This window comes from Miniopterus schreibersii (assembly GCF_964146895.1).
Source record: "Miniopterus schreibersii genome assembly, chromosome: 21".
NCBI classification, from domain to species: domain Eukaryota; kingdom Metazoa; phylum Chordata; class Mammalia; order Chiroptera; family Miniopteridae; genus Miniopterus; species Miniopterus schreibersii.
Genome location: NC_138123.1, coordinates 10,006,159 through 10,025,565, shown reverse-complemented (window position 1 = coordinate 10,025,565; position 19,407 = coordinate 10,006,159). Strand labels below are relative to the sequence as shown.

At 37.9% G+C, this 19,407-nt stretch overlaps 1 protein-coding gene across 19 annotated transcripts in view; it reads right to left on the bottom strand.

The window, feature by feature from the left end:
* Nucleotides 1-805: 805 nt before the first annotated feature.
* Nucleotides 806-19,407, bottom strand: part of CEP170 (centrosomal protein 170) — an 83,700-nt gene continuing 65,098 nt past the window's right edge. For 9 of the 19 annotated variants that reach the window (XM_081124005.1, XM_081124001.1, XM_081124018.1 and 6 more), the window contains 7 exons: nucleotides 15,220-15,454; nucleotides 9,927-10,104; nucleotides 7,783-7,953; nucleotides 7,279-7,367; nucleotides 5,364-5,457; nucleotides 4,613-4,664; nucleotides 806-3,111 (listed from right to left, as the gene is read on the bottom strand). In XM_081124005.1, coding sequence (XP_080980131.1) covers nucleotides 2,825-3,111; nucleotides 4,613-4,664; nucleotides 5,364-5,457; nucleotides 7,279-7,367; nucleotides 7,783-7,953; nucleotides 9,927-10,104; nucleotides 15,220-15,454 — 1,106 coding nt within the window. In that variant the 3' untranslated portion in view covers nucleotides 806-2,824. The remainder of the gene's footprint in view (nucleotides 3,112-4,612; nucleotides 4,665-5,363; nucleotides 5,458-7,278; nucleotides 7,368-7,782; nucleotides 7,954-9,926; nucleotides 10,105-15,219; nucleotides 15,455-19,407) is intronic. The other 10 variants (XM_081124006.1, XM_081124014.1, XM_081124003.1 and 7 more) reach the window with 4 other exon arrangements.

Here is a 19,407-nt window from a genome sequence, read left to right as displayed (position 1 = left end):
GAGGGGGCGTGCCACGTGGAAGGGGTCAGTAGGTGCTAGGCCCATTTTCCTGGGAACGGTGCCACTGTCACCAGGACATACTGGTGTCGCTCAAGCCTCTGGGAGTCTTTATGTGGGTAAAGGGGGAATGAGCAAAATATTATGGTGAAGCAACAGAATTGGAAGATTTCTGGGAGAAGGAATAATAACAGGAAGCAGAAATGCTGTAAAGAGCAAAATATGCTTCTGCCACAAATTTGGGGGAAGAGAGAAAAGAGCACAACGCTTGAAGGTCAGAGAATCAAAGGAACACAGCAGAAACAGGCCTTAGGGATGAGCTGGTCAAACCCCTCGCCCCATTTTATACACAGTGAAACCGAGAGGCCAGAGTCGAAATCACCTGCCCGAAGCCAAAAGTGAAGGTCAGTTGCAGGATTTCTAACTCCACTCAGCGGCTTTCTACTGTGATTACATGTGACTCAAGCCACTGGCCAGTTTTCTACTGGAGCAGGCGCCATGGACATAGCCATGGACCCATCTCTGGAAAAACGGCATAGAAAACAAAGGTGTTCCCAGAGACGACCAGCCAAAGGTTACGGTCTGACGTGTAGGCCTGAGGTCTGGTCTGGGAGGACCTGCTTAGAAACGTCCAAGGAAAATAAAGCAGCCGCCACCTCCTACCTGCGGCGGCTCTCACACGTTACGGAGAGCTGAAGCGTCCCTCTTCTGCTGGGCTTTGGAAAATGGTGTGCAAATGGCTATTTGGCAAACTGATGAAGCAGTAGCAATCCAGATGGTGTCAGAAACAAAACGTACGATCCCTGTGTAAAGTTCCAGAAACACTTTATTTAAAAATGGAGTTGTAAATGCATAACAAAATAACATAAGTAATAAATGTAACAAAAATAAATAAGGGGAATGATTATTCATAAAAAATAAAAACAACACAGTAAAAGGCCAAATGTTGATATTTAAACAAAACTGTGTAAACACTGAATAATGTAAGGAGACAGATGCCGATCTTTTCCTAAACGGCTCCTTGCCTTCTACTTCCACGTGGATATAATCGGTACCCAAACGTCCATCAAAGAGGGAACATTGGTGATTACGCTGCTTGACCTTTTCTTTAAATGGACTGACCCTGTGTTCATGTTCCATTCATTCCTTCAAAGCATTTGTATCTTTCCAATCATGTTCTTTAAAACCGTTTTTTCAGTCTTCCTTTATTAGAACGGGGAATTTAGCTTCACTAGAATAGTTCATTTACCCTTTTAAAAAAAAAATTTAAAGAAAAATATGAGATCTATTACACAGCAGACCTTTTTGTCACATCTCTACCAAAAAAAAATGTATTTTTTTTTTTTTTTTCATCTTTATTAACTGGTCCAGGATTTGCACAATCCTGTAAAGTCCTGAATGTACACAGTTCGTTTCTTAAAACAAATGTAGCACAGGATTACTGCTGAAATATTAAAGACCATTTCATAAATTTGCAAAGGTTGCAGTTTTAACCTTTATAGACAGGTGGGGTCAAGGGGAAACTCTAAGTCTACTAATAATCTTTAACTGAATTAGAGTCACCCAAATTATAGTGTTCCGGAAACACAAAGATTAACTTTCTTTTTAAACTTATCCAGACGTGACCTTACTGGAAAGGGAAAGAAAGAAGCGTATAGAAGATATTTTTCACAGGCTTCCTGTTTAGCACAGGCCCAAAGCCTTTGTCGTTGTCGCCTTGCAGGGTCCTCAGAAGTGAGTAAGACAGACAGAGACAGGATTTACTATCGGGTCCTACAGGGAAACACACAGAAGCAATTCACTGCTTGGGAGTGAAACTATCAACTAATCTTATGACTACTGGTTCTCCAAGTCTCCCAATGAAGAAAATTTTAACTTCATGATCATTTCCAGGGGATTCTTTGTTCCAACTGTTACATATAAACTTGGTAACACAGGACCAATATACATGTTCGTAGTTTGAAAACTATACTCCACCTAAACTATCCGTCTAGTTTAAACTTTCTAATTATCATTTGCCCTAAAATGAGAGACAAAATCTTACTTCCATAAAAAAGGAAAAAAGAAGAAAGAAAATTGAAAAAAGTGCCAAATTCATCTCTTTGAAAGTGGAGTAAAATGCTGTGGGGTTAAAACAAATACAGTATCATCAGTCTCCTATGTACAAAAAAGGTGGTTAGTCCGTACTGACATGTAGGTATGTCCACCGACCACTCCCAGCAAATCTTAGTGCAAACATAATAGTTCATCTCCATAAACCCCAAGACAATTTCCGTAGCAACAAAGTTATAGAAATCACATACAGGTTGGAAAATTTTAGAACGTGACAATGGGTTTTGAAAGGCCAGTTGGACTGTGGAGGGTTAGATGCCACTGTATCCAACGGCAATGGGCACTAATATAAACCCTATTGTTAAGAAGCAAAGGTGAGTGTTTAACAAATCTGTACAGATGAAGAAAAAGTCCATTTTGGGGAGCAGCGTGGCACGGGAGACATGGGGGTCAGAGAGGCTGAGTTTAGTTTGCTTGTAGGTCACAGCACAGCTTAAAAACAAAACCAAAAACGAAGACAAAGATCTATGGGGGGGAAGATGCAATTATATAATTCAGTTTGAAGATCCTCAAACCATGGAAGGTGCAAATCGCCACGAAGTGCTTTTTCCTACACGTGCACCGAGCGGTCCCCTAGGTGGTTTGGGTGGGCGGATGCGAGACCGCATTAGAGGGGAAAATAAATAAGTAAAATGAAAAAGCCAGAGAGAACCAGATTGTACTTGACCAAGCTGTCTTGTTTTGCGCGGGCACGGCGCTGCTCGCAGGCCTCGGGTCACTGGGGCAGGGCCAGCTCCTCCTCGCCGTCGGGGTTGAACCTGTTGAAGTGGATGCTGAAGTCGGCCTCCGAGTCCGCGCTCTCCAGTTCGCCTGGGCCCGGCGCTGAGGCGGGGTGCGGGGGCCTGGCGTCTGCTGGACAGACGGACGGCGCCGGACCCGGGCTCCCGTGGTTGTTCACCGGGCTGGGCTTCTGTCTGGGCGGCGAGGGCAGCAGGGCGCTGGGGAACCCCATGTTGTTCAGAGCCTCCAAAGTCCCATCCGGGTCAATCATAGAGTTGATCACTGCAGGGAAAACAGAGAGAGGGAAAATGACAACTGTTGATGTGAACGCTGCCTACGGCTTTGGGCAATGTTTTGACCACCGATGCTTTTATCTGATGCTTAATTTTGGCTATTCCTTTTTATACTGTTTTGAAAACCCCACTTTCCATCACTCTGGGGCTGATCTGTAGACCATGCTTTCTCACGGGCATTTCAGAGCCTGTTGGAAGGCCGGGGTTTGGAGATGCAGAATTCAGAAAAGATCTTTTTAAACTTTGCTTTCACTATTTTAAGAGGATAAATGAAAATATTGGTTATAGTTTTAATAAACACTCCTAGCCGTATTCATCACTCACATCACTGGGGATCAGTTGCTACTGGTGGGGGTGAGAGTAACCTGAAGGTTGGGGAAACTAAAATGCACGAGCCCATCCTTGAATGTTCCCACAGGATGTTGTCACTCACGCTGATGAGAAGGCCAGGACATCAGCCGTGTGCAAGTGTGTATGTGCCACTAAGCCAGAAGGATCCCCATGTAGCCTAGACACTAGCAGCCCATGACAGCCCCAGCAGGCCACACAGCCCCTTCTATCTCCGTGGTAGGGCCAACTAAAACCAGTTTTCAATCCGAAAGATCTTCGAGTGGACAAGGAAAACTCTTAGGCAGTGATTCTCAACTTGGCATTGGGTAGAGCGGGGAGTTGGGAGGAAGCACTATAGGCTTGAGAATCCCTTACGAGGTTCTTTTAAAAGTATACCCCGTTCTACCAGCTAACAGTCATGTGAGCAAGTGCCTTTCACTCACGGGGGTATACCCGAACCCTGAAGTGTGTTGAGGCTGAATAAAGATTGAGAATCACTTATGTAGGACTCACATATTAGGCCTCTGATAGTTCAAGCAATAAAAACTGAGTTCAATGGGACTTGGTACCACTGGGACTTCTGGGTGAAGGCAACACAGGCCTCAATGCATGACTAAGGTCTGACACACAACGATGCACCGTCTCTGCCAAAGTTCAGGAGGCAAACAGCCTCTCTTCTCTCCCTCTTCTGGGCCCAACGGCCAACATGATGCATTCACTGCTTGTTCATCCAAATAATTACCATTGGTGTTAGAAGGCTAATCCATTTGGGTGATACCACAAATACGGTTTAAGAATTGTCAGACCAAATAAACGATGCTGTCACTAAGTATTTTCAGTTGCAAACATGTATTTTAATATTATTTTATTTATTTTTCACATATTTATATATAATAGGTAATACATATAATATTGTAAATTAATTTATAACATCTAGCAATATGCCCAAGATTTAACTTTATTGTCTTTTAAACTGTTTATACTGAGCTTTAAACTTCCTTTTTAGAAGTAATTTGGATATGCACAACTCTATATTTTTATTCATGTCATTACATTTAATCAAATAATGTTCGAATAATAAGACTGCTCTAAGAAATACCACTTAGCATGCACTGTCCCAAATTGTTAGTTCTTTCTACTGAATTCAGTAGTAAATTCACCTTGTAGCTGTTTTTCAACTCTCTTCAGCTCCTGTAAGATGGACGAAATCTCCTGTAGGGAAAGCAATGACAAAAATCACCTTCCCTCACGGAAAACATTTTCATTTGATAGGCGATGACTCTCAGGCTCATCTTACCTGGAATGCTTAACACCATCTACATGGCACTACATTTGTAGCAACAAGACACAAAATAATTAGGACAGCCAGCAAACACGATTCAAATTTTAAAATCTTTAATTTTAAAATAAAATCACTTTTTTTCAATCAGATGACAGGAGATGAGAAGCTCAAAGTTAAGATTTTGAAAAACTGATTCTGATCAACCTTGGAACAACCTTGTAGAAGTGCCCAAGGATGGGATTTTCTTTGGAAGAACACGTAAGTTTCCAACCTCAGTTTCAGGATGACTCCCTGATCAATAAAAATCTACACAAGTTCTTGAGGAGGAAACAAGCAACTTATTAAGCAAATGGAAACGACTCATGTCAACTTGTTTTCCAAATTATAATGCATAATTATTACAAGAACAGGAATGCATAACAGTAAGAAACATACCCTTTGCAACTTTGAAGCAATCAATATTTTAAACTCCCGTGAGAGTCGATTTAAGGCATAAAGTTTCTAAAACATGTGCATTTGTATCTCCCTTTAAAAATGTGTATCACCCAACAGCTCCAAAAGAAGCGTATCATGCCCTTAAAATAAAATGCTGCTATTAAAATGTTTTACAGCTAAGAAACGCTACGTACCATGCTTGAGGTTTTCACAATGGGAACTTCGCTTTCAGCTCTCAACTTGTTTTCTATTTCATCCCAATTCCGATCTTTATCTTTAAACAATATTCTATCAATCAAACAACAGAAGTGTTTTAATTTTCATATTTAGGAACCTATCGTATTTTTAACTATAATACAAACACAGTATATATTTTCAAAGCTACACAAGGGTAAAGAAACCACTAAACGTTACATAACTGCAAGTTAAATAGAGCCAATATTACCAATGAACTCATTTATGTGAGAGATCTGTATTAACAAAGTAGCTGAGTAGTTACAACTATACACATAAATTTTTGTATTTATCTCAGTGTTTTTTTTAAAAAACATGTTTTTACTGATTTCAGAGAGGGAAAAGGAGAGGGAGAGATAGAAACATCAACGATGAGTCATTGATCGGTTGCCTCCTGCACGCCCCCTACTGGGGATCGAGCCCGAAACCCAGGCATGTGCCCTGACTGGGAATCGAACCGTGGCCTCCTGGTTCAGGGGTCGACACTCAACCGCTGAGCCACACCAGCCAGACCTTACCTCATTTTTATTGAAAACCAAATATAAAACAAATGTAGATGGTATAACCCCCAAAATTTTATCTGATATTTGTAATTAATCATCAGTTACAATGAAAACACAACTTTGTTCAGAGAGAACATATGCAGTATAAGCATGAGATGAAATGAGAATACATATAGGCTGAATTAGGTATGAATAACTGAGTCTCTTTAGATCTCTTTATATAGGAAAAGGAATCTTATTGAGCAACGTGTGAACATTATTTTAAAGGTTAAAAATCGGAGTGCTTACTGTGTTTTTCTTTCAAAATCTTCCTTTTGATAAAAACAATCACCAATAAAGATAATTATTCTTATGTGAGAAACTAAACTCAAATATGTTAACTTATAAAGTACCACAAAATTCTGATTTGTCATTCAAGTGTATCCCTCTCTCCAGAATGCTCTGGAACCTGGGACATGACTCAGCAGCTTTAGGGAGGTGTAAATTCTAGGCGTATTTTGGTTTCTTTGTAAATTTCTTCCTTGAGCCTAGAAATCTAGTTTAACGGCCTTATGTAAACATCAACACTATACACATAAGTAAATCACTTATTTTTATTTCTTCAAAAATCAATAGGCCAGGTTCAACTTGTTTAAAAACAAGAAATTCACCAATATCAAATTAAGTCTAGAACATCTATGGTTACACATAACCATGCTTCAAAAGGCAATAATGGTTCTAGAATCTCATATAAGAACATTCTGATCCACTGCTGAATTTTCTAAACCCCCCAAATAAACATCCTTGCCAGCCACCTAAGAGCTGTTATCCTAATGACTGATATTACGGCTTAAGCACATAATTCTGTGCATTGTAAGAGTCCGAACAGCATTACAATTGGTGGGAAGTAAGGAAACACTGACTATTTCATGAACCAGCTTAGAACTACAATGGACTCATACTATATAGGAAGTCCACGCTTAACCACACAATGCTGAAAATTTAGTGAATTTTGCCAGAAAATGGTCACTGGGTATAATGCTTGTGATTCAAATTGTTAAACCATACATATTTCACCTAAAGCCTTTTTACAGAAATTTTCTGAGTCTTAGAAGAGAAAATTGTTTCTGGTCACTAATAAAATGAACCTGAGTGAATACAGCTGTTCACTTCCAACGACAAGGGTCGCTATCCGGGACATCCACTTCTCTTGCTGGCCCCTCCTTGCTGCCGATCTCGCTACGCCTAGACCGCTATCTAGAAAGGAAGGGCTGGTGGGGCAGCGGGAAGATTCAGTGCCACTGACCCCCCTAGTTTCTGGGAGCTGGGTGGCAGCTGGAGAAATGTGGAACAGGCGACTGTAAGCCGGGAGGTCTGAGCGACAACACGGTACCTGATCTTCCCAGCTGTCTTATCTATGGACTGTCGTATCTTCCTGGAGAACTGGAAGACGGACGACAGCAGCAGGTTATCTCCCATGACCTGAAACAGGCAGAGAGAAGCAGGCGTTAAAAATATCACCGCTGTGCCGCATCACTACCAAGAACGCTGGGCGAGCTCACTGCATCGAGGGGCCTTTAGCACTTATGCCAATTTTAATAAAAGACCAATGGAGAACAGAATCAGAATCATGTATAATGACGTTGAGAAAGAAATAAATATTACCAAAGGAGCTCCTTTGATTAAATAACTTGTGAAGTTCCCATGTTGTCACTTCCAAACATCAATCCATATTATCCTAAAATCAATGACTATCATTTTTTTTGTACATGGGGCGATGTCAAGATGCAATTTCATTCTACATGTGAAGATAAGCACCTCTCTCCCCAGTGCCGTTTACAGCACAGTCCCCCCTTTCCCACAGTGGGGCGCCCTGCTCTGCCACCTGCTAACTCACCTCATCTCTGCTCCAGGTTCTCCGCCTTGTGATTGTTAAATGATCGGGAGGCTCGGGTGGTTGAGGTCTCGAGTCACTAGGCCGGCAGTTGTTTCCTTCTGGTGTTTTGGAATTAATTAACGGAGGGATCTTTCGGAAGTTGAGGCTTTCATCAAAAACACGATCAACCAACTATTAGGACAAGAGCAAACCCTGATGTGAATAATTTGGAAAAGCACCGATATTGGCATTATAATTTTTTATGATCAGACAGAAGTTATTTCATTCTCAGGTAGTAACAGAAGCATGGTATCGTCAATAAACCAATTAATCTTTCTTTTCATAAGCACCTCAAAGGTGTCCGCTTCGTAACATAGATGTTCATCTACATAGATTTTATTTCCAAAGTCCAAAGCATATGGCTATTATAAATTTGATTCTTTCATGGACAAGATTTCTCCCAAATGGAAACAGATGGTAAACTGAAAAGCTGAGCCACGTAGATGGACAAGTTCATTTGGCTCACGTTGCCTTTCCAGTGTCAAATAATGCTTTTTTCTTTTAGTTTCCCATCTTGTTTTTTCTATTTTTCCAGGCGTTAAATTTCGTCACAGATATATAAATTGCAAATTCCAATTAAGTTTACAAAAGAAAAAAATTTTAAATCCACGAAAGAAGTGTTTTGGTCTTAACCAGATACAATTTTAACAATGCTACAGACATGACATATTCCAACAGAGAGGACGCACTGCCACCTACAGTGCAAATATACCCGCACAATAAAAGCAACTCGGTTTACTGAAGAAGGAATAAACTCTAGCACGATATTTAGAAAAGAAAAAAGAAAAATGAAAGCCTATTCAATGAAATGTCTGAGTAGTTTTACTGGGTCTGCGTGAACGTATAATCATGTTAGAGGAAATTTAGTTAGACAGCTGAGAAAATATTATCTTTATCCTTTTAAATGTACCAAAAGAACTGTGTATGTCTTGCCACCAAGACGATCCTTTTGTTTGTCACCAATAAGGATGAGTTTATATACGTTTACAGCTGATCAACGTGGTAACAAAACTACACAGGTTGATGAAACATCATTTACCAAATTAGACAACACACACAGAGAAAATAAAACAATTCAAAAATGACCATAAAGAAGGAGATTATAGATGGAATGTGATAGGAAACAACTGAAGACAGTATTATTAGCATGGTTTACCAGAATTAAATTTGTCACAAAGGCTAGCCATTTTGGGTTACTATTGAGAACATTATTGTATAAATTAAGGCAGTGGAATCATCAATATCAGAGGCTGGCAAATTTTTTCCTGTAAAGGGCCAGAGAATAAATATTTTAGGCTTTGCGGCCATCCAGTCTTTGTCCAACTACTCGATTCTGAAATCGTAGCACAGAACAGCCAGAAGATAATTAATTAAACAATGAGTGTGGCTTTGTCCTAATAAAACTTTCATTCGTTCTTTCAAATGCCCATCTTCTGCTTGCACCTCTGCGCCAAATCAAGAGGGCCAAGTTATGTTAAAGCTGCCCTCTGGAGCAATGCTAGGTAAATGGCGCCCCCTAGAGCTCGAGAGCAGGAGCTCTGGACCTGGAAGGATAATAGTCTATCTGCTAATTTACATTCCAGAGTTTACAAGAGCATTTCAAGACTGAATATGTATGTAATATTTGTGTGTGTATGTACATATATTTCAATTTTCAAAGTATCCTTGTGTGTGTATATAGTCATCAACAGAATATTTAAAGTAGTGAAACTGTAGAATTTTTCTTTTTCTGCTATTAGAGCTATCTCCTAATTAAACAGCTATGAAAATACCTTTGTAACTGACGTATTTTCACAGCTAAACTTTACAGAACTTCATACAATAACATCAAATTCTGGTTTGCTTTTCACATACCATTTATATTCATACTTGAAGTGAAACGATGCAGCAATAATTAGCAAAGTACTTATTTTTAAAAATATCACAACTTCTTGTTAATAGTAGACCAAATGTTAGCCTCTACCAGCATTGTTACAAAAACGTAAAAGCAATTTGTTAAAGCAAAGATGGAAAATGCAGAGCCTCATGCAAACGGGGAGGGTGGATGTAAGTAAAATAAATGGAGCAAAAAGCTAAAAGCAAAAGAAATAAAGAAAAGAAAGAACCTTATGCATTTCTCCATGAGGATCTCCTACCTCTTCTCTAGTGTCTATGGCAGAGCCAGGGGTGGTAGCAGCAGTGCTTACTGTGGTACTAGGTGCAGTGCCTGAGGACGTCACCGAATCTATCTCTCCTGCTACGTCGTTGATTTCCCGAGCAATGAGAGCAAGATCTTGGCTGATCCTGGGAATAATTTTAGAAGAGAAGTTTAATCCCTTTTAAGGAACAGCTCTAGGAAAAATCATTTATGATAGAACCAGTCACGTGAGTTGTGTATCTACAGGTCTGTACCCCAAACTTCAAATTCTTTGGAAATGTTATGAACTATTTTGATTTTCGGAATCTTAAACTTTAACTCAAAAACTGAATAAAATGAAATTCCATATAATCTCAACTTGTTATTTTGAAAAATATACATTAAACACCCTGAAGGAGTGACTTGGAGGAGAAAAGGCATTACAACTCTTATTTTCACTAACCGCACTAAGCTTTGCATTTTTTTTCAGTTATAAATACAAGCAACAAACAAGAGTAGTACCAGCAATACTGGTGATTTTTGACACCAACAGAAATCACATTATAGTTGCCACAGGTGTCTCAAAATATTCAGTCCTTGCTTCTTCAACATCACTGCAGTCACTCAGCTCACAGCAATAACGTTCACTTGGGTATTTTAACAAAGAACCATGTACTACTACATCACTTCAATGGTATTTTGGTAACTATGCAGTATTTCAATATAATTGCATTTCTTTGTAATTCTAAGTATTTTGTGAGGATTATCCTGAGAAGAGCTCCATAGCTCCCCCAGGGGGCCAACAAGGTCTATGTACAAGAGGCTGAGAACCAGCAAGCACTTCTAGCTACTATGTCTGTCACTCACAGGACACACCTGTCATTTGAGGGTCACCAAGTTCTGTGAGGTAGGGCTTGTCTAATTGATTATGAATAAGGTCACTTTCTGGGAGAAGCTGAGTGACTTGCTCACGACTACACAACTTAAAGGCAGCTAAGGCAGGACCGGAGCCCAGGTGTAGAGCTCATTTCCACAAAGCCATCTTCTTGTGTTAGCAGCCATGTGAAATGACGAGCTAAATAACTGCCATCAGTGATACTCAAAGGAAAAAAAAATTTTTTTTCCTTTACTGCTGTGTTTTTAAGAGGGAGAAACTTACAAAATCCACCACTGATACTAATGTTTTTCTCAAAAAGATTTAAATTCCATGAATCTTGAAAGTTTCCTAAGTTAAGCATCCGTTGCATATGAACTCGACCTTGTCTACTTCCACAGGGAAGGTTTTGGGAAGACAGAACATTCTAAAAGTGCATGTTAAAGCTCCTTGCCACCTTAAAATCAAAGTACAATGTAGCTTTTTTTTTTAACTTATGCAAAATGTGAGTTTGAAAGACTCACAGGGAATGCAGTAATGGCATAAAAAATTTATCTATAAATTTAAAAAGAGAAGCCAAGTTGAGACTTATGGCCCAACAGAAGCAACTGGGGGTCAATTCCTGTTTTATTCACCAGTGTAATATTTACTGATTCCGTATCATGTGCAGGGCACTGTGCTAGGCCCCGAGAGCTACAGTGGCGGAGCAGCAGTTAGGGTCCCTCTAATAAGCTTAGGATGATGTCATGAGCATCATTATAATAAAACCTATTATGTATAATCAAAACCATTCTATTATATTATAATGAGCACCATTAAAAAGCTTTATATTCATCAACTCTAATTCTCACAACCACCTGTAAGAGAATTAATCATCCTGTTTTACAGGCGAGGAAAGCGAGGCTTAGGAGAGGTATGTGACCATTTGTTGGTTAAGGTCACAGAGTAAGTGGTCTAACAAGGTCTTTTTATGTCATGCTGCATCTGACATTACCATTCCATACATAATTTTAAAAAACTTGTTCAATGTTGATGTGATTCTTTTGAGAGAGGGTTTAAAGTGTACCCTTAGGTAATATAGTCAATTCTTGCAATTTCCTGAAATAAAAGAACAAGGGAGAGAAACAGCATAACCAGGCTTAATGAGATAAAAAATAATCATCATCAGCTTATACAAAAATCTATTTGTTCTTGCAAGTTTTTTATGCAGACATTTGTACAATGAAATTTCTGATATCTGTAAGCAGCAGCATAAATTAATTAGAAAAAACACACGCCACAGCAATCTCAACATGTTATGCAGTAAAATTGTACTAAAATGAACTGTGTATATACAACATAATATTGTTCGGTCAATAAGCACTAAAAAAGCCTTCTTTTAATTTGCAAGTACGCTCTGTATACGCCAGCTGTTTCTCTGCCTGCCAACTCATATCTTAAAGTTGACTTAATAATATAGACCATTAAATTAATTTAAATCTGTACTGCTTAAAAATCTCAACATCTACTAAAGCCAGTATTAGTAAAAGGCAAATTATTTTTAAAAATTATGAGTATCTCCAAGTAGAAATAGCAGAGTTAGGATCCAATATAGGGTATGACTCTATTCATATGGCCGCTAAATATAATCTTACAAATTAATTGTAATGCTTCCAGATTACTAATAGAGTATTTTGTAATAATGCATTTCTTTACATCTCTGAATCTGTGCTTTCTCTAAACTCCAAATTTATAACACCCATTCTTATTCTCAGTCTCCCCACCATCAAATCTGGTAGAGGAGGGAATTCTTAAAATGACACATTGTATTTGGAGTTCCGCAATCCAACTGCTTCATCTGCAGTGCCGGTAACTCAAGCCTCCAATGCATCATTTGTAAAACAGGCGGGATAATGTGACGCTTGGGATTTTCTTGCATAAACTATCTCAGTAATATCACTCTTATATAAATCAATTAAAAGTTATTTTTTCACCAAAGGGTTAAATACAGGGGGGAATGTATTAAAAATGGGCTTTGAGTATACTGGAAGTTTAAAAGAAATACTGAAAATCAGAGTCCTTGTGATACGCAGGCCCTGTAAACATGTAGTGTCTGCTAGTGCTCTAAATGCCATCACGGAAACCAACCATCAGGCTTCATTGATTTAAACTGCCAGCAACAGAACCACTCCTAGGTTTTAAATTAACTATAAAGGATAAAGTCTGCTTTATCTTTTCAATAGCCTAGTTCACAAGTTTTCATGTGTAAGTAGAGTTCCAAAGGATATACGTAGAAACCATGACAATAAGGTTACCTTTGCTATTACTCGAAAAAAGGAACCGAGGAGCAATGAATGAAGTTTACTAGCTTTATATTCCTAACGCTGAAGCTAATGACAACAAATGAAACCTCCTGTTACTTTAACATTGGATAAGAGACTATAACTACAACTTTAATTACTTAGCTTTTAATAAATAACTTAGTCTAGTTTTAAAATGACAGGGTGATAAATATAAAATCAGTTTAAGAAGAGACATTTAAGGGTCATTCCAGACAAGCTTATGTTGACTTCGACACTATAATAAAACATCAGAAAAAGGCAAGCTCTCAACAGACTTAAAGATTAACTCATGTATTTGACCTAAGTTTAGACTATAGAGGGAAGGTTCATGAAAAGGTTTCCTACTGGTAAGATCTTCCTCTTCTTCTGGTGGAGACTGTCAGTTGTATTTACTATATGTTGGTGGCATTTGGATCCAATACTGCAAAACCTTCATAAAAGGATTATGGCAAACCACATCTCGTGCGGACGCTCAAGGAACATCTGAGCCACAAAAGACTGGTTTAGGGTGGGATCATAATGAGCTGAAATTGGAGACTTCTCTTGGGCAGCCAAGCAACTCATGAGTGGCCCAAATAGAGGATCAAAGTACATGGAATCCATTTCCGGCCATCAAAAGAGGCAGGGATTGAATTATATATATATAAAAGTACTTCCTGTTATTGTCAATGAAACTAACTCCGAATGCTGGTTTAGCACCACAGGTAAAGTTATACTCAGTGAAATGTAGAAAGAATCTTAAAACTAGGCCTCTGAGTATGCAGAAATAAGCCAAGCAAGTCATAAAAAAAAGATACTGGTGAGAAGATAACTGCTAGCCATCAACAAACATTTCCTAATTGAATGAGAAAGGCTTAATGGAAAAAACATTACCATCTCCACCAGAGACACAAAGTCTGCAAGTCACAAGAAGATGGCCTGGAGTCATCTGACGGGACAGTACTGTCCTTACTCAATGAGCAGTATTTGAGATCCTGCAAACACCCCAAGAGAGCAGCACAAGGTGCCCTCAGGCCAGAGAGTACGATGAGAAATGTTGAAAGTACTAGGAAATGTTGGAAAATGGAACAAACTGAAGAGTGGCTGGCATCTGAACTTGGGGACAGGTGTTCCACGCCCAATCTTGCTGTTTGGGGCTGGCCTAGCCCAACAGAATTACACAAACAGGTTGGACTAGACTTTAGCTATTGTGAACCAATAAATCAGGTCTTAAAACTGAGCAAATGTACCTTATTGTCTGATAATATAATTTTTATCTCTATAGTCTTTTCTCTGAAACAAAAGATATTTTCAAAGCTCACTTCCAATCCCCCCCCACACAAATGTAGTATATCTTTTAATTATATTGCAATTAAAAGACTTTAAAATTAAGATATATTGTAATGCATAAATATGTTTTATTACATTACTTTACAGACTATAAGGAAACCTACGCCACTTAATTTTGGCCACAAAATTAAACTGGCTCTTACCAAAATCAAAACAAAGCTTTTAGTAAGGTATTAAAATTACAAGTAGTTTGGTATTTTTACTGTTAAGATTTGACAAATTCATAATTTTAACTGCAAATATTTTAGGCTTGAAAATATAACACAGTTCTTTTTTTAAAAAATATATCTTTATTGATCTCAGAGAGAGGAAGGGAGAGCGGGAGAGAGAGAGAAACATCAATGATGAGAGAGTCATTGATCGGCTGCCTCCTGTGCACCCCTGCTGGGCATCGAGCCCGCAACCTGGGCATCGAACCGTGATCTCCTGGATCCTAGGCCAGCGCTCAACTGTTTAATTATGTAGAGCTGATACTACCTTTCAAAAATTATATTGACTCATCAGCATCTCTACTCTACCATAAGTAAAAAAGTAATCAAAATAAATTAATTCTACAATATGTTAGTAACACTGGCATTGAGAATATGAAATGAAAACAAATGAACAGACAGTAATACTTCCGACAAAACTAAGTTCAGTTACCAGTGGATTTCATTTCTTGGACTATTAGTACAAATCAAATAAAAGCTAAATTTTGTTATCGAATTGAAATGCTGGCAAAAAATCTCAACTCTTAAAGATAACCCATTAAAACCAACCTGGCAATCTCCTCTCGATGAGCAGTCCAATCGCGAATGTAGTCTTCCTGTTCTTTTATCCGGTGCTTGAATGAAGAACTTGTAGGCATTGCTGACCCAGAGCTCTGCAATCGAGTCGTTTTCAGGGCTGGAGAAGTACGTAGACGAGTATGTTTAGGGGAATTACGGTTTGATCCAAATTCATCTTCTGAGGTGGAAGCATAATCAGTAGGAAAGCGCCTCCATCTTGAATTTACTAAATTAGTTTAATTATTAAAAAAAGAATTATTATGTTATCTTTAAAGGAGATAAAGTAAAAATCATGACCTCAAAAACACTATGAGCACACACAGCACAATTTTCAATAACCAACATACACATACCTCACAAAAACCATAAGTCTACTACTCCTTAAGGATAGAAACATTACAGTTTGATAAATTAAAAACAATGAACAATTAAAAATAATTAAAAGACTGTGTTTTCCGTAATATGGTGAATAAACATTCAGATGAAAAATTCGCTAATGGTAAACACTAAGCAAGCTCTATTCATACATGTTTAACTCAAGTACTTTTGAATTGCAAATATTTCTCATTCAAGTGAAGATATGGATTTTTAAAAAATGACAGCAACAATAACAACAACAAAAATAATTAAGGGAAAAGATTTCTTCATGCCACATGGACTTTCAACACGGAGATGGTAAAACCCCTCTTTTCCCAACATACAATACAAACGTGCATAATTCCTGCGGTGGAAATTATGCCTTTATGGCAGAAAAAAAACATTACCTCTGTCACTCAACATCCTGTTATGCTATGATTGGAAAAAATCTTTTTACATGGTAAAAACACAACAAAGCATCTTCAGTACAACCTGCTGCTTTGACACGGAAAGCATATGGCGAAAATAGACAATGGCATAAAAGCTACGAGGAGCAAAACTCTACAAGCTACTTGCAACAACCACTGACATTTAGGCACAGATCACATTTGAAAAGTCAGTAGACAGATTAATGCAGACACTTCACTACTACTGTTATAAGAGTCAAACAATTTGTGAAGCATAAAAAGAGGTTAAAAACAGAGAGATGATGACTAATTTACAGTAAACGCCATGAGGGCAGAGACCATGCCTGTTTAATGCACCAGCGTACAGCTAGCACTTAGCAGAGAGTCTGGTTAGCAGATGTTTAATATTTTTGAACCACGTGCCACTAAAGTATGTTACACATCACACGACAGTAGATAAGCAGAGCCACGCTAGAATTAACTTTTAATAGTCTTAGTCTCAAGATCAGAAAATAGTCGAGAAATTTTAGAGAGAAAAAAATAAAAGAAATTTTTAAACTTTCCACTTATTTTTTTAGATCTACCTAAGAAGCCATTAAGAATAGTGATAGTTTCTAATAACATCTTTAAAAGGAAAAGTGACCAAAAGAATAAAGCGTACTTTAAAAACTGAAAGGTAACATTTCTAGGTTTGTTCTCTTAAAATTGAGGGTAAAATAAGAAAGTAAGTAGGGTATAGCAGAGAAATGAAAATATAATACTCTTCAAATAATTAAGGGTTAGCTTTACCAGCAGTAAACAAACCAAGCACAGCGTACTAGGTACTAGGTAGCAAAGCTCAAGGTACCTGTGAACACCACTTAGCTTGTGTAATAACAGCACAGAGTGGAGTTAAAATGCAGTAAAGCGACTATTGCGGAAAAAGGACTGGGGAAGGGACTTTAACACCAGGACCTCTAACCTGTTATTTCTCAAAGAACTTCTTTAATTCCTTTTTACTCTCTTAATCCTTGCTCCCAAACTATAGCAGCTATACATTTTATCTGAAGATCTACACTCTGCTAGTTCTTGCAAAAGAAACTTCATGCTACATAGAGTGTTTTTAACTTTCCTGAATGCCTACTTATTTCATAGACTTTTAGAAAAGAATGACCTTGGACATCAGATAGTCCAGATTCTTCAATTCATAGAGAAGAAACAGACCCAGAGAGGTCTTGCCTTGTTTAACTCAAAGTTTAAGACAGGTCTACTGGCTCCCAGAGTTCAAGACTCATCCCTTACTATTCCAATTGCTTTACAAGTGAATGTCAGAAATTTTTATTTTTTATTTTTTTTTACACATTTCCAGTTAAGACTAATTTTAAAAAAAGGCATATTCAATTTCTCATAGAATGACAGATTTTCAGGTTTCTACCTGTGTTGAAGAAAAATGTTATTATTAAAAATTCCTCCTCTTGAATTTTATTTGCTTAGGTAAAATCATTTACAGAATTAAATTTAATTTGATATCATTAGGCTTATTTGATAAATTGGCACCACTAAGGCATTTCAGATAATCATTAGATTGAAAATATGTATTGAGGTATTGAAATGCCAATCTCCGGGAGATTTCTTGGGTGGCGTGATGCTGAATAGCACATATAATAAAATGAGAGAAAGTTCTAAGGTGAGCTTAATTAGTTTTGCAGCTAACCTGAAAATTAATTCAGCTACATTAATTATAAACTTACTTTAGTTGTAAAATTATGCAACACTGCCTCTTGTGGAAGTAATACAAACTATATTCACTATAAAAACATACCATGATGTTTACAGAATTAAAACAGGGAAAGAGAGTTCTTAGGATCATTTAGCTGCAAATTCTCTGATTTCTTTGTTACCAAAACTTTGTTGCCTTTAAAACACATTCACATTTATAGATGTACCAAAAGCATTTCAGCCAACGAACACATCTTCATATTTTATATAAGAATATTCTTGCGGGAATTTAAACCACAAACACATTTTGCATGTGTATTTTGAGCAGGTAGCAATCAGATCGTTTGAGGAAAGATCCCTGACAATGCTCTTATAGTGGGTCTTCGACCTGGAGAAAGAAATAACTTAAGTCATGCATGCCCAACATTTATTTCCTCCCATCTATAAATTTTGAGAGTAGAATAAAAATGGGAAAGCAAACAGTCTAAAAAAATTCTAAGGATGTTAACATGTTTTTAGTTTTTAGAATGTAAACTTAAAACATAATGAAAACCAACAGCTTTATTTTGATCACTCGGGGTAGTAAGTTTAAAATATATCTTATTAGAACAGATCTGAATATTTCCATATAACTTGATATTAAAGGGTCACTGAAGGATTTTTTTTTGGAAAAAACTAGTTAAACTAAAAGTAAATTATATCAGAATTTAAGAAGAAATAAAGAAACTTCATTCTTAACTTTGCTAAATCAGAGACTTCCATGCTTCTATTTTTATCATACACATTTTTTAAAAACTCTTTTAGGCATAGCCTAAAATATGAAATTTGCATTATGGCATGATTTTTACATATGCCAGTTTGGGCAATATCACAGGCTCTGAGTTCAGATATTTCGAAGATCTTCCAAGTTTATAGTGTGCACAGCAACAATGATCAGTATGGTTTCACTGAGTACGCTGCTATTTTCTGTTTCCATTCAAGATATTGTTATTATCTTAAGGAGAAATATCATAATATCAAAGACACTTCAATTAGCAACATCAGAAAAGTATGTTTGCTTTTTGTTGTTTTTACTACCTACCCAATATAGCTATTTAAAAAAATTTTTTTTCTAATGATTTTAGAGAGGAGAGGAGAGAGAGAGACAGAGAGACACAGAGACAGAGAAAGAGACATCAATGTGTGGTTCCACTTATTTATGCATCATTGGTTGAGTTATATATGCCCTGACCTGGGATTGAACCCATAACCTTGGCATATGGGATGATGTTCTGACCAACTGAGCTACCCAGCCAGGGCCCATGTAGCTATTGTAATGTTACCACTGACTGAAATATCCTGGCCATTGTCTTTCTAAATAAAATGTCATAAATGGGCATCTTGAGAGAATCTGGATATACAATCCTGGGTCACAATGAGGCTTTAGGCTCACCAGGAGGAACACAAACTTGGTAAAACAGCAGAATTACAAAGACCATGGTGAATACCACCAGGCCGTTTATGTCGTATACTGGCCTTGTGTGTACTCCTGGTGATAATGCACTGGAGTGAGCAGTCCTCCAGCAGCCTGCGTGCAAGTGGACAGGCTATTTCTCAGAGCTATACTGCACGTGGCAGGAAAAGCAACAGGCTGGAATGAAAAGCCCTGGCGTCTCATCCTGTCCCTGCCACAGCTATGTGACCAGGGCAGCTGATTTCACCTCCTGGCCTTAGCTAC